The 14054-nt window shown below is 40.4% G+C and overlaps 1 protein-coding gene across 5 annotated transcripts in view; it reads right to left on the bottom strand.

Annotated features, from left to right (window-relative positions):
- The window catches only part of SLC44A1 (solute carrier family 44 member 1), a 152535-nt gene that overhangs the window by 102216 nt on the left and 36265 nt on the right, over positions 1–14054 (bottom strand). For all 5 annotated transcript variants that reach the window (XM_054726930.1, XM_054726933.1, XM_054726931.1 and 2 more), the window contains exon 2: positions 7023–7112. In XM_054726930.1, the coding sequence (XP_054582905.1) occupies positions 7023–7112 (90 nt within the window). The remainder of the gene's footprint in view (positions 1–7022; positions 7113–14054) is intronic.

The raw sequence follows: 14054 nt of genomic DNA, 5'->3' as shown, positions 1-14054 counted from the left end.
CTACACGGAAATATTCAGACCACAGTTACAATCTTCTTTCAATACTAGTCTAAAATAGCAAAGTCCTTACATAATTGAGGTTATGTTCTTTCACTTTTCATAGGAATTTTCTTCTTATGCTTGATAAGTACCTAGTGTTGCAGATTCCTTTAAATGATTTGTGATTTCCCCTTCTATTTTTAATAGTACCGTTGGACATGTGGGTTTTGTGGGTTTGTGTTTGTTTGTTTTTTAATCAGAGTATAAGTGATAAATGGCACAAATATATGGTAAAATGGAGCACTAACGTATTTTCATATCGGCCATGTAGCTCCCAAAAGCATTCGAGTAGAGAGGGTGAGAAGCTTCAGGGGAGGAAGGAAGGAGAGGAGTGAGATAATAAGCTAGAAAGAAACCATGATGGTTATCCCAGGGACTTCCCATATGGTACAAGCATTGATAATGGGGAACGAGGCCAAATATAATTAAAAAAAACAACCTCTTTTAAAAAGAGATCCTGAAATCCACATACGGGAAACAATATAGTTTCAGATGAGAAAGCTAATATCGTACATGAAATTAAAATAGTGCGAGAAGCTTTACAGAACACAGTAATGTAATGCCTTCATAGAGGGAGGGGGTGGGGTGGGAGCAAGCACTCAACAGAAGGAAATCACATTCATAAAGCAAATGATAAGAGAGATGAGGAAAGCTTTTATCCTACGACAATCGGGAGCAATCACAGAGAGAAAGTAAGCCTATTAGTAAGGAAGAGAAAACCACGGCTAACATCTAAAAGTGACGGAGTTACTGAAGTGCTTTCAGAACTGCTCTGAAGAGAGAGAGGAGGAGCAGACACTTCTAATGACAAACAAGAAGTGCCTCAAATCAGATGAAGGCATACAGGGAGGGTGGGTCTCAGGCAAGATCTGGAGACTAATAAGTGCCTATTGCTAAGGAGGAGAAAGACAATTTGCTAGATCATAAACGGTGCTCATTTTCCCTTAATATCTCAAGGTTTAGCTCGATGTAAGAGCTTCTGCTTAGCTTCATTCATTATTAGTCAAAATAACAGGCATATTTTATTTCACAAGCATGCTGAAGTTCACATGTGGAGCCTTGACAGTACAATGGAAAGGTAGAAAGCCTTAGTTTAGTTTTGAAACAAAAAGGTCAACAAAAACATGAGGGGTAGAGGGAGTATGGCATATGAATATGGCAAAATGTTTCAAAATAAAAAGAGAGGAAAAAAGACTTATGCTTACACAGCCCTTTCCCAGAAATTAATTAAATTATATCCAGGTTCTTCCTTCCCCGCCCCACCTCCAACCCCTCCAATACTATATCTCAACCAATGTTTAGCATCAGTCTCCTGACAGCCAGTTTGTCAAACCTTGGAGCAATATTTGGCCTGTTGCTCCCGAGAACACTGAGAACAGGAAGACTTTTAGACCCAGCAGACAGGGTAGGATTAGAATGCCCGATGCAGAACTATTGTTCATGCAAACAAACTAAAAAAAAAGTTGAGTTAAAATTTCTGCCAATCTGCTAGGTTTCCTTAAAGTTAAGTAGGATGCGTTACTCTAAGAGGAGAGTGGAAGACAATAATGATGGGAAGTTAGGAAATATCCACTCGATAAACACTTGTTAAGTACACACATACAAATGAAAGATTTCATGCAAGGTACAAAAGGGCTTTAATACAAAAAAGTATACCCGAGAAAACCTGAAATGTCTCAAAAGAGAAGAAGATAATAGGGTGGTGAGGGAGCAAAATCAGGGAGCTCAGTTTTGTGAGCAGCTTAAGCAAAACAAACAAACAAACAAACAAGCAAAACAACACAAGGGCTACCAGGGACTGAACCCAGCTCTGCTGCAAATACGCATGATCTTGGGCAAGTCACTTTCAATTCTCTGAGCCTCAGTTTCCTCACCTGTAACAATGATTGGACTACATTAATCTCAAAAGCCTTTTATGCTTCCACAATTTTATGATTCTACGGGAAAGTAGGTACAAAGTAAATGCTTTCAGGGTATACTTGCAGAGAGAAGTAAGTATAAATCCCTTTGGTCCACAACAGTGACCAAGGAAGTAAAAAAAACAAGAGTAGACTAAAATCAAAATGGATTTAACTAAACTGTACGCTTAAAAAGTTAAAATGGATTTAACAAAACTGTGTACTTTAAAATATACATTATGTAAGTCTTGTTATGCATATTTTACCATAATTTTTAAAAATTTTTTAAAGAAAAACAAACAAACAAAAAACAGAGGATTTAACAGAAAGTAGGTAATCATCTGGATCAGGTAGTCTAAGGTAGTTTTTGGCATGCTGTTCTTCCTATTCCATGATCCTGGCAAAGCACAGACCATCACACAGGTGACAAAACACTGCAGTGAGTCTGAGTCTCTCGCTCTGTGCTGCTCTCAACAACAGTCAATGAGGTAGAAACCCTGAGCTCTGGGAACTAGACCCAGGCTATAAAACGAAAAAGATCCTCAAGAGCAGTCTGGAGGGACAAACTCTGCAATGATGTCGCCTACATCAGCTGTAGTCCAGATCATTGCCCCAAATTCCAACTCTGCATTTCCAATTGCTTCTCCTTACCCATACATTTTGTGTGCCAAAGCCATCCTCTCATTTCGCCAAACCACTTCCCTTTCCTGCATATACCCTCTCTCCTTTTGGAGCATCCCTATTCACTAGACTGCACATGTCAGATAGGAGTGAGAGGCTGCTTCAGTTCTCTCGCCACAGCTTCTGGCAGCACCCCAGCTTCCTAACTCTACACCAGAGGAAGCGGTGTTGCTCGACTATTTGTTCAGTGTCTGAAATATTGATTGGACCACATTTTACTGGCAGGTGACGTGTGTCCTACAGGTCCATGTTCTGAACAACTTTTTCTTTTGTCCCCCGTTCCAGGCAACAAAAGGGATTCTCTCTCGAAGGCTCTCCTTCTTTCTCTCTCTCTCTCCTGTGTTCAGTGTTGCCCCTGTGTGATCTCGACAAGCTATTTAACACAGCTGGGTGCCTCTGTTTCCTTACCTGTCAAATGGGAATGATGATGATAATGTCTACTTCATTGAGCAGTTTTGAAAATTAAATATGTTTCTGTGCCAAGTACTGTGGGCCGCGAGTTTGACATGCTTGCTTTACACTAGGGATTGAACCCAAAACCTAGGTATGTGCCCTAACCGGGAATCAAACCCGAAACCTTTTGTGTATGGGACAATGCTCCAACCGAGCCACTGGCCAGGGCTCTTTCCTGTCTTTTCTGTTAAGCTGATCTGGGCTGACTTGACTCTTTTCTCTCCTCTTCTCTCCTCCCATATTCTTCTCCCTGAGACAGAATTAAGTGAGACCATCCAAGATGGGAAGGACCCTTAGCCCAAGCTTTATTCCACAAGTCATTTTACAATGGAGTATTTATTGGATATAATAATCAGGTGTCTGCTCAGCTTCTAATAAAGTACCACTTTGTTTATCCACCCCATTCTTGCTACCTCATGTGTACAGAAAAGCCTGAAATACTGATGAAAGTTCATGTGGAAGGGGACAGCTCGCAAGAAGACTGATAGAAATTTACTTTGAAAAATACCCTAAGTTCTAGACAAGTATGGAAAAACCCTGAAAGTAAGGGGGGGAAAAAGTACAAATATCTATGAATATAAAAGTTAAAAAAGTACAAATATTATGAGAACCGATGAGATAATGTAGGACTTGAACTAAAAAGCCCTACCCTGAACTTCTAACATTAAGAGCCTCTTAGTCATCTTTAATCTCTCTCTCCTTGGCTGCAATATTGATGACTCCAAATTCTACTTTTAAAATCTCTCTTTTCTCTTCTTATTTCCGGTTTTTCACCTCTTATCTGGACTATTGCATCAGCCAGCACAGTGGTCTGCCTGAATCCCTTCTTCCTTTACTAAGGCTGCACAAGCATCTTTAACATTGGCCACCAGGGCTATCTTCCTGAACCCAATCTTATCATTTCTTGCTCAGAATTCTTCAGTGGCTTATCAGTGGGTCTCAACCCTGGCTGAACATAAGAATCACAGAGATTAAATCACTGAGGTGGGGCCTCGGAATGAGCACTTTTTAAAAGATCCCAGCTGATTCTCATGTGCAATTAAGGTTGAGCACCATTTTTTACTACTTTAATGAAAAAAATAAACCTTTAGAAGTACAATGTGACATGTAATTTTTTTTTTAGAGCAGGGTAACCCCATAACCTATGTCCAATAATTTCAAAATACTGATGAAAGCTCATGTGGAAGGTGACAGCTTGCAAGAATACTGATAGAAATTTACTTTGAAAAATACCCTAAGCTCTAGACAAGTGTGGAAAAACCCTGAAAGGGAAGAAATAAAAGTACAAATATCGATGAAAATAAAGTGAGCATGTATAAATAAAAATATTTATTGGAGAGGATGAGTGAAAGATGGCAAGATCTTAACACATTTCTGAGCAGGAGCATAGTCAAGGAGAGAGCAAAGAGCTGCAAGTAAAGGTAGTGAACAAGGTATGGTTTGAATATTAGGCCACAGGAGGACCGAGAAAGGAGACTTTGAAAGAAGCAGCTGCTGGGCCACATGTGAAAAGAACAGAACAGAAAAGTTCCACTTCTATCTTTGCCATTTATTACCGTCAGTATATTCTTAGACAAACTAATATTTAACCTTGCTATTCCCTGTCTGTGAACTGGGAATAACCCTATCTCAGGATAACTGGGAGAATTTAATGAGATAAATACATATAGGAAAGCCTCTAGCATAAGTTAATTCTCAATGGTTGTTGGACTGTTTCTCTTTAAATTAATAACAGAATAAAATCCAAAAGAAAAACAACAACATATAAAATAAATACTCAGAAGAGAACTACTGTTGGGTAACAGAACTTGGAGATTTCTCTAGTTTCACATGGCAAAATGTGATGTTAGCTCAAATTTGATGAAGGTAGTAATCCATTAAAAGAATCATTCCAAAACAAACAACGCTATGCCTGCATTTAAAAGTACACACAGTGGGTCTTAACTATCATCATCGCACGAAAGTCAACATTATATTAACTACCACTGCATTAAACCATTTCAGTAAACAAACAGCTCCTTGCTCACAAGTCACTCCCAAACCAGCCTGTTAACATGAATGACTGCACTTTCCTGAATTATTTTAGCTCAGAAAATCAAAACATCTACCTGGGTGGCAGGTACATGTTTTCATAAACCTAATTTTGAAAGGTTAAGCTGCTCTCTGTCCCTGGGTTAAATTCGGGGGGTGGGGACAAGCTGCGGACTCATCCTGTTAGCAAAGACTCTTCCCACAGTCTCCGTGCATATTCATGCATATTCATGCATATTCATTGCCGTGGCCACGCCACTAAACTAACTGGACTCTTGAGAACACTAGAAGTCCTAAGTTAGGAAGTGGTACTTCTGACTTTTCTAAATATCCTAGGTTTGCTGAAACTGAGCTGTCTATCATTTTTTAAAATTTTGCTGGATTTATTCTATCTCATTAAAATGTACTGCTTTCTTTTCTGTGTGTCAGGGGCAGAACTGGCACCTATAATTAGGCCTAGAAGCCACGATTAGGGTTGTTCTGTAATTCTCAAATGGTATTTGTGAGGTGGGCAGTTACAGAGACACACAGAATAAGACCTTCCCAAAGCATCTCTATAAAAGGTATGGAAAAGGGGGGGAGGGTGTTAAAAACACTACGCATATGTGGACAAGGGGCTGCCCGAGATAGCATGTTTGTTTTGAGCTGTGAAGACTATGAGACAGAGGAGTACTGTCTGCACAGCCCCCTTGGGGAAGAAGGAACCAGGCGGCAGAAGGAGCACCGGCCTGGAAGTTATGAGACTGGGGCTCTGTTCCCAGCTCTGCCATTCCCTAGCAGTGTTGTCTTGGGATGGTCATATCCATCTCTGGGTCTGACGTGTTCAACCTGCAAAATTAAGGGTGACAGACCAGATGAGGATTTCCAAGTCTTTTCTAGCTCTAAACATCCATTAGCTCTAAAGCCAGCTGTTTTCTATCTTTTTTGAAGCCTGTATCAGAAATTACTGCAGGGCAGAGTGGGTTTGCACTTTGGAGAAGGACATTCCCACACTTGGCACCAGGGACTCTGCTCCTACAACCTCTACACGCATTGGAAAGTCACCAGGTTCCTTGATCTCCACTGAGAGATGCCACTCACTACAGCAGACACAGCAGGCAGCAGGGGCCTGTGTGGGCAGAAGGAGGAAGGAGCAGTGAGCAACCAGCCACCCCATTTAGGAAGAACTAAAAAATGTCAGAACTAGAAGCACTGTAGATACCATCTAGCAAAATCTCTAGTTTTATACAAAGGAACATGAGAAGAAAATGAACTGACACAAAAATAGCCGTCACGTTTGTATAACCAGGTTGGATAAATACTCAGGACCCTGGACTCCATGGCCCGTGCTCTGTTCACCACCCCACCAAGATCAGACTTGCTGCCCTGGCCACGTAGCACAATTGGTTGGAGGTTGTCCCGGGTACCAAAAGGTTGTGGGTTCAATCCCTGGTTGGGGCAACCAATTGATATTTCTCTCTCACATCGATATTTCTCTCTCCCTTGTCATCTCTCTAAAAATCAATAAAAACACCTCAGGTAAGGATTTAAAAAACAAAAATCTGGCTTTCTGAAATGATCACTTAAATTTTGATGGTTTCTATTTTTTTAAATTGATTTTTAGAGAGAGAGAAGACGGGAAAGAGAGAAACATCGAACTGCTGTTTCACTTATTTATGCATTCCATGGTTGTTTCTTTGTATGTGCCCAGACCAGGGATCAAACCGAGGGGTACCAGAGAGTACCAGTAAATTGTATGGCAGAAAAATAACTTGCTTCGGTGGTACCCTATGACCTCGTTATATGAGCAGTATCAGGAGGAATGAAAAATAAATAAATAAATAAATAAATAAATAAATAACAGGCTCCCTCTTTAAACCGACTCCCCATCATTCCCCTGGATCATGAGTTCAAGTTCTTATCATCTGTGAGTTTCCTTACCATCCCAATGCAGAAGAGGAGAAAAATCAGCAGCCATGGTAGGTCTGTGCAGCTACGATCCTCCAGGGGCTTCCATTCTCGTTTGGAGCTCTAATTGAAAATATAAAGTAAGGGAATGGTAAATGTTAAATGTCGTTAAAATTAGGAAAGCACAAACCTACCGCTTACACCGAGATCCCCTCTTAAAAAAATGTTTTTATTGATTTTAGAGAGAGAAGAAGGGAGAGAGAAAGAAAAGATGGATGTGAGAGAGAAACATTGATCAGTTGTCTCCTGTATGCACCCGACTGGTGATAGAACCCACAACCTGAGTATGTGCCTTGCCTGGGAATCAAACCGTGACTTCCTGGTTCATAGGTCGACACTCAACTACTGAGCCACACCTGCAGGGCAGTATGGTGTTTTTCATACGAATAAACAAATGAACAAGTTCTTCCAACTTCAATTTTGGCGGTAGCTTTTTCTTAGTGTGTCTGGATGCTAGATTTAAAAATTTAGAAAGTGCTTTCCATATGTTCTTTCCTAGGAAGGAAGCCCATTAAAATGAATTCCTATTCAGAGGTAGGTTCTTCTAAGTCTTATAAAATTCAGGGAGGAAAAAAAAACCCTAAATTAAGACAACTTTACAGACAGATCTGGGCAACTCCGAAATCATCATCCATCCATAAATTTTCATTCTCTTTCTGGAAAATGCCAACAGTTTCTATTTCAAACACGGAGTTTGCCTAACTAGAGAACTAGAGGCATTCTGAAAGTTAATTTGCTTTAGGGTGGGGGTGGGGAGATTAATGGGAAAAAAAGGGGGAACATCTATAATACTTTCAACAATAACGACAAATTAAAATAAATAAAAGTTAATTTTCAAAGTATTAGATTGGAATTCTAATTACATTTTTTTCTCAATCTTCACCCGTTGATATGTCTAGAGAGGAAGAGAGGGAGGAAGGGAGGGGTAAAAAGTAAAAGAGAAACATCCATGGGCTGCCTCCCGCACATGCCCCAACCAGGGATCGAACCCGAAACCTAGGCACGTGCCCTGACTGAGAATGGATCCCACAGCCTTTTGGATGATGCTCTAACAAACTGGGCCCCGGGTCACGACTTACATTTTTTTTCTCATAACAACTGTCTTAGGTTCTCAAGTCAGCTCACAAATTCCTTTTAACCACGATATAATAACTGAAATAACACTCTTGAGCTTTTCAACAAACAAAAATCCCCGGGTCTCATACCCTCTCCTGGAAGCAGGAAGCAGAGAGGGAGGGAGAAGGGAGCCTTGGGAAACCTATGGGCAAAGCTCCTGCGGAAAGAAGGCTGAGCCTCCAGCGGCTTCCTGGATGGCTTCCATGACAAGATCCAGGAAGCCGTCTGGGGAGGGCTTGCCGGTGGGAAGGGGTGCAGAGGAAGGGGCTGGAGATAAGGAAACGCTCTAGTATAAATTCGAATGTAGCGTCTAAGAGTGGGGAACCAGTCCTCAGCCCGGTTTGCTTAGGTTTGCCTCCCTCTGAAAACAAGAGTTTTTCATTATGTACCCTTTGATAACTTGATGAAAGCTGCAGATGCATTTCTGGGGAGGTAAGCATATATTTGCATAATTTTCATAAACATTTAGGGAATTTAGATTAAGAAACTCAACCTTAAAATACCTGCCTGTCAACACTGAGGGCAGAGCGTTTGAACTCCAACCACTTCCTTCTGACCCCTTAAGTGGGGACTAGATAAATGCCTTTTCCTTGTTGAGTGCCTTACACGGTTCAGTTGTTCAACCACAACAAAAAACATTCCACCACTTTTGATAGCTGGCTCCCAGACACCCACACAAGAACAAAGAACACTAGTTAGTCATGGAAAAAAAACCTCACCCCAAGACTCCAGCATTAAAAACCAAGAGTGAGTAGGCAGCTTTTTCCAGGGGAACGCAGCATTATGGCAAATGGATAAGGGACACTGCTCTCTCCCTGGCTCTGTCATTAGTTAGCTGCATGACTTCAGATAAATTGCTTTATACCTCTGGGTGGCAGGAAGGAATTAGACTGGACCTCGTAGGTTCCTTCCAACTCTAAAAATCTATGATCAGGAATGCAGTTTTGTGAAAATGTTTGTTATGACAAGAAAAAAAGCTGCAAAAATAATTTGACGTTATTCCTGTTATTCAACTTGAATGCCTATATTATGAGCTGTGTTTTGGATGACAGTTTCTCACAGTATGAATAAATAAATGTTTCTTTGTATTAAATAATTTCAATCTTGAATAATACCCATTACAGTAAAATTACTTAGAAACACAGAATGTGGACACCTCTCTGAAATGCATAATATTTACTCCAAGGTAATTTCCAGAGTAATAGCTACTTTAAGACAGTCTATTTGTTTATCTTAGCAAGCAGTATATATTAGGGGGGCAGAGGACCTCAGATTGATTTCTTTATCCACAACTATTTTCTTAGTATTTTCGCCTGGGGCCAACATGCGGTTTTCAATGCTTTAATTTTCATTTAAAACATAAAGAAAGTGGAATTTCAGCCTTGACCAGAAAAATACCCAAGAGGATTCTATATCTCGGCAATTCAATTCAACTTACTGTGGGCCACTTCTGGGCCAAATACACAGAAAACCTTTCAGTGGGGATGAGAAATGGAGAGGGGGGAGGAGTATCCGGAAAGGACTGTGACATAGTACCGAGTGGAAGAACCCAAGGTGGGGGGGTCACCCCCACTCAGATCAAGAAAAGCTCCTCAGAGCAGAGGCAGCTTACTTCACAGGGCTGTTCTGAGGATTAGGTGTGAGCACCTGCCACCTGGTAAAGCTCTAATTCTTGGCCATCAGTCTTATTCATCAACACTCACTTTTCAGTTAACCCTCTCCCTATTGTTAAACTATCCTTTTACTAAGTGGATCTTCCCAGTAAGAGGAATAAAAAGAATATAGAACTTGGCTTTCCCCTTATATTAACTAAAAATTTGACTTAATGGTAGCAAATTTCATTTTAGCTACTGTTTTAATGCTATCAGTTATTGATTACTACTGACTAGGCACTACACTCAAAGCTTTACACACATTATGTAGTCTACCTTTAAAACAGCTCTCTGGTGTAGATATCGTCCCCATTTCACAGATACGGAAAATCAAGGCTCAGAAGTGAAATGATCACAAGGCTTCACAGCGGTGCAATCAGAATATGAACCCAAATCTATTACTGCAAAGCCAAACCCGACGAGAATGTCATCCATTTGCACTAGTCAGTAAAGAGCAAAAACCTCCATGAGTTTTTTTTCTCACCCTGCAAAATTTGGGAGCCAATCCAATAATTTTAAATTCAAGTAGGCACAGGAGAAGAAAGTGAGATGTTTTATGAACCATAAAATATCTCAAACGAGTCAGGAAACCCAACAGTTGAAAAATTTTAATGATTCTTTAACAGATTTAACCAAGTGGCAACTGGATTTAATGCTGCCTATTTCCTCCTATTAAAATCCACACAGACCTGGCAAAAGTAAAATGTTTTGCAAAAGCACTTTTTAAATGTGACTTTTATCTGCTTCTCAAGTTCTACATGAGATTAATACAGGCTGTCAGTAAATGTTAAGTCACCTTCGCTTCACAGAGTCATACAATTAGGAACTAAATAGGACCAAAGTAATGACACAGTCTAAGCCTTTCATGAGAGTCACAGACCGGGGGAAGGGAAAGAAGAGACTTGCCCAAGGAACCTCATTTGACCCTCAAAACAATTCTGCTAGTTATTATATATTCCACTATTTTTTTTTTTTTTGTAAAAGAGAAACCCTAAGTTTAGAGAAAATAAGTGGAAAATCTATTTGTGAATCCTGGGTCCTCAGACTCTGGCCAAAAGATGGAAACTGTAAGAAAGAGTTAAGGAAATGCTGGAAATAAAAAAACATGGTAACAGGCATGAAGAATGCACGGTCAGGCTCATCAGTAGACTAAACACAGCCAAGAATCAATAAACTCAAGGATAATTCAATAGAAAGGACCCAAAGTTAAACACAAAGCAAAAAAGTGAAAATTTAAAATCCAGAACAGAGCATCCAAGAAGTATAGGACAATACCAAACCATCTAACGTATGTGTCATTGGAATCCCAGAAGGAGAAGATAGAATGGGGTGGAGGGAATCTTAGATGAAATAATAGCTGAGAATTTTCCAAATAATAAAAGAAATCAAAGCATAGACCCAAGAAGCTCAGAGAAATCCAGGCAGGGTTAATACAAACAGGATTAACACACATGCATGGAAGAGTGCGAAGGCGCTTACACACACACACCCTGCATATATTATATTTAAACTGGTGAAAACCAAAGATAAAGAGATCATCTTAATGGCAGCAAAAAGAGAAAAGACATATTACATACAGAGAACCAAAGATTAAGCAAACTTCTTATCAGAAACTATACAAAAAATCCTCGGTTGAGGATAATAAATAAATTAAATAGAATATGTTTTATGCCCAGAACACACTAAAAATTCTTGCTAGCTATGATGGGGAAATATTGACTGCCAAATAACAATTATCCCACTCAGAAATACTTAGTAGTAAACAAATGGAACATTCGGTTGGGTTAACAGTGGTCGGCAAACTCGTTAGTCAACAGAGCCAAATATCAACAGTACGATTGAAATTTCTTTTGAGAGCCAAATGTTTTAAACTTAAACTTCTTCTATTGCCACTTCTTCAAAATAGACTCGCCCAGGCCGTGGTATTTTGTGGAAGAGCCACACTCAAGGGGCCAAAGAGCCGCAGGTGGCTTGCAAGCCGCAGTTTGCCGACCACGGGGTTAAAACACACACACACACACACACACACACACACACACACACACACACACACCAGCCATTTCTCATGTAGTATCCATTAAGATTTCTTTGTACTACAGACGTACGGCTGCTCCCTTAGGCAGGGGCCTTTCGGTCTTGGAAAACAGGAAATATAGCTTCCTTTGTTTTATGACACATTCAGGGCAGCGCTATATTTGCTAAGCTAGTAGAATAGTATTTTCATGTTGATGCCATTGGTGAGATTTCTGCTACCACTGAGTTAGTACTACCTGGTCACATACATCTGGAGTTGCTGCAACTTGGAATTGCTGATGGGCTACATGACTTACAGGCTCTCTTGTCATTTCCACAGATAAGCCAGAGAACTGAATTCTCTTACATTGAAGGCAACAATAAGTGGCAATCTGGGAGGCTGGTCCAGAGGGAGAGAACTGATGTACAGGCAATGTTAAAAAAAAAAAAAAAGAAGGGGGAGTGGGGAGACAAACCAGAGTCGATTCCAATAGCATTTGGGCCAGAAATTCACAACTACAGCACTGCTCACACTTCGGTGTTTTTATCAGTTTGCAAGTATGCATTACTAATAATTAAGTATTGAGGCTTAGAAATTTAAGCAGAATCAATATTAACCTCGATGCATGCTTTTACTCCTACAGGCCAGGAACAAAGGAGAGCTGGACTGGTTGGCTAGGAATTACAATAACCTGAAGCTTACACCTACTGACAGGCACACAAATGCCCATCCTTAGAGTGTGCCTAGATCTCTGCCGTACAGATCCATGCTGCATGTGAAGGCCAAAGCAAGCTGAGATGTGGCCGCTCACGCAGCACCGATTCCCAGAATGCATCCTTGGGAAGTGTGGGTTAAATTGTTGGATCATCAAATCCCCCTTCCCTACTTCTTTTATTGATCCATCACAGTCTCTACTTTCTGGGTAAACCGACTTCCTTCCAAAAACAGCCTCAAAGTTCCAGCTCTGCTAACAGTCTTTATTGTCCCAATTACTGCCTGACACACTCAGAAAGCCTGACACACTCGGAAGCAGTCACCGAGTGCATCTCCAAAGCCGCTGCTCACAGAGACATGTGTGTGACTGAAGTACATGCATGGCAAACGCTGGCCTGTCTGTGAGGACTTTATTTTGTTCACGCCCATCTGTTTTACACAAACACCTCCAGTATTAAAGACAAATAGTCATATACTCCAAATCCTCAAAGCTCGCTCCCAGGGAATACTGCCTCATTAAATTCCCCAATATGCTTTTATTTGTGCGGAGTAGTAACAAAAGAATAAAAGAGCTGATGTGTATCATTTCTGCCACAATTTTCAATAGAGTGAGCAGACCTGATGAAGTTGGGTAGCAATAAAACATGGAGGCTTTTAGCTTTCTGTTCATAAGTACCTGCAAATAAAATCTTGTAATAGGATTTCTGAAAGACATTGCCTGTCCTTTGGGAAAGCTCTGTCAAGGATTTGGAGTGCAAAACTACTTACAGTTACTATACGTAATCCGTTTCATTTGCTAAGCCTGGTGATGGCGGTTCATATTTGAAAGGTAAAAATAAAAGCATGATTTTAGCAGGAAGTTAAAGGTAATAAGATGTACTGAGTGGAAAAATGCAGGCATCTGTGCCCAACTCCTTTTCTTAGTTCGTGAACTTTATGCTAAGCCACGAACATGCATCGTTTAAGGGAAAAAGGGGAAATGACGCCTAGCGCTGCTTTGTAAATTATGTATTTATACAGCGATAGAAAGATCATGGGGAGGTTCTTGCCAATGTCTTCACTCTTCCTCTAACCGCCTCAAAAATAATCATTGTGGGCCTGTTAGATGTCCTTACATCAGACTTCTCGGTAACTGTCTTACTTGCACACGAGCACATGACAATTACTGGGCAGAGGCCAAGTTCATCCTGTTGTGCAACAGAGCTAACAGCATCTTTTACCTCTATTATCAATGAAACATGACCAAAATTATATAGGCCAAGCCTTGTCTGGAATCTTAAAACAGTATTTCTAATTTGTCTTTTTTTTCTGAATCAGTGGTGAGCAATGTTTTTAATTCTAAGTTACTATGTAATGTTTTAAAGGTATACAGTTTTTATGGGGTTCATTTTTCCTCATCACATCCTACAAGTGTGAGAACTTCTTCAAGTATGTGAAGATACCAATGACAGATTGGTGGGACCAAAGCTCTACTTTGCACCTGCTCCTGTTGTAGTACAGCCATTTTCA

This window comes from Eptesicus fuscus, chromosome 15 (assembly GCF_027574615.1).
Source record: "Eptesicus fuscus isolate TK198812 chromosome 15, DD_ASM_mEF_20220401, whole genome shotgun sequence".
NCBI lineage: Eukaryota > Metazoa > Chordata > Mammalia > Chiroptera > Vespertilionidae > Eptesicus > Eptesicus fuscus.
The sequence above is the reverse complement of the archived record's forward strand: the minus strand, read 5'-3'. Positions and strand labels throughout refer to the sequence as shown.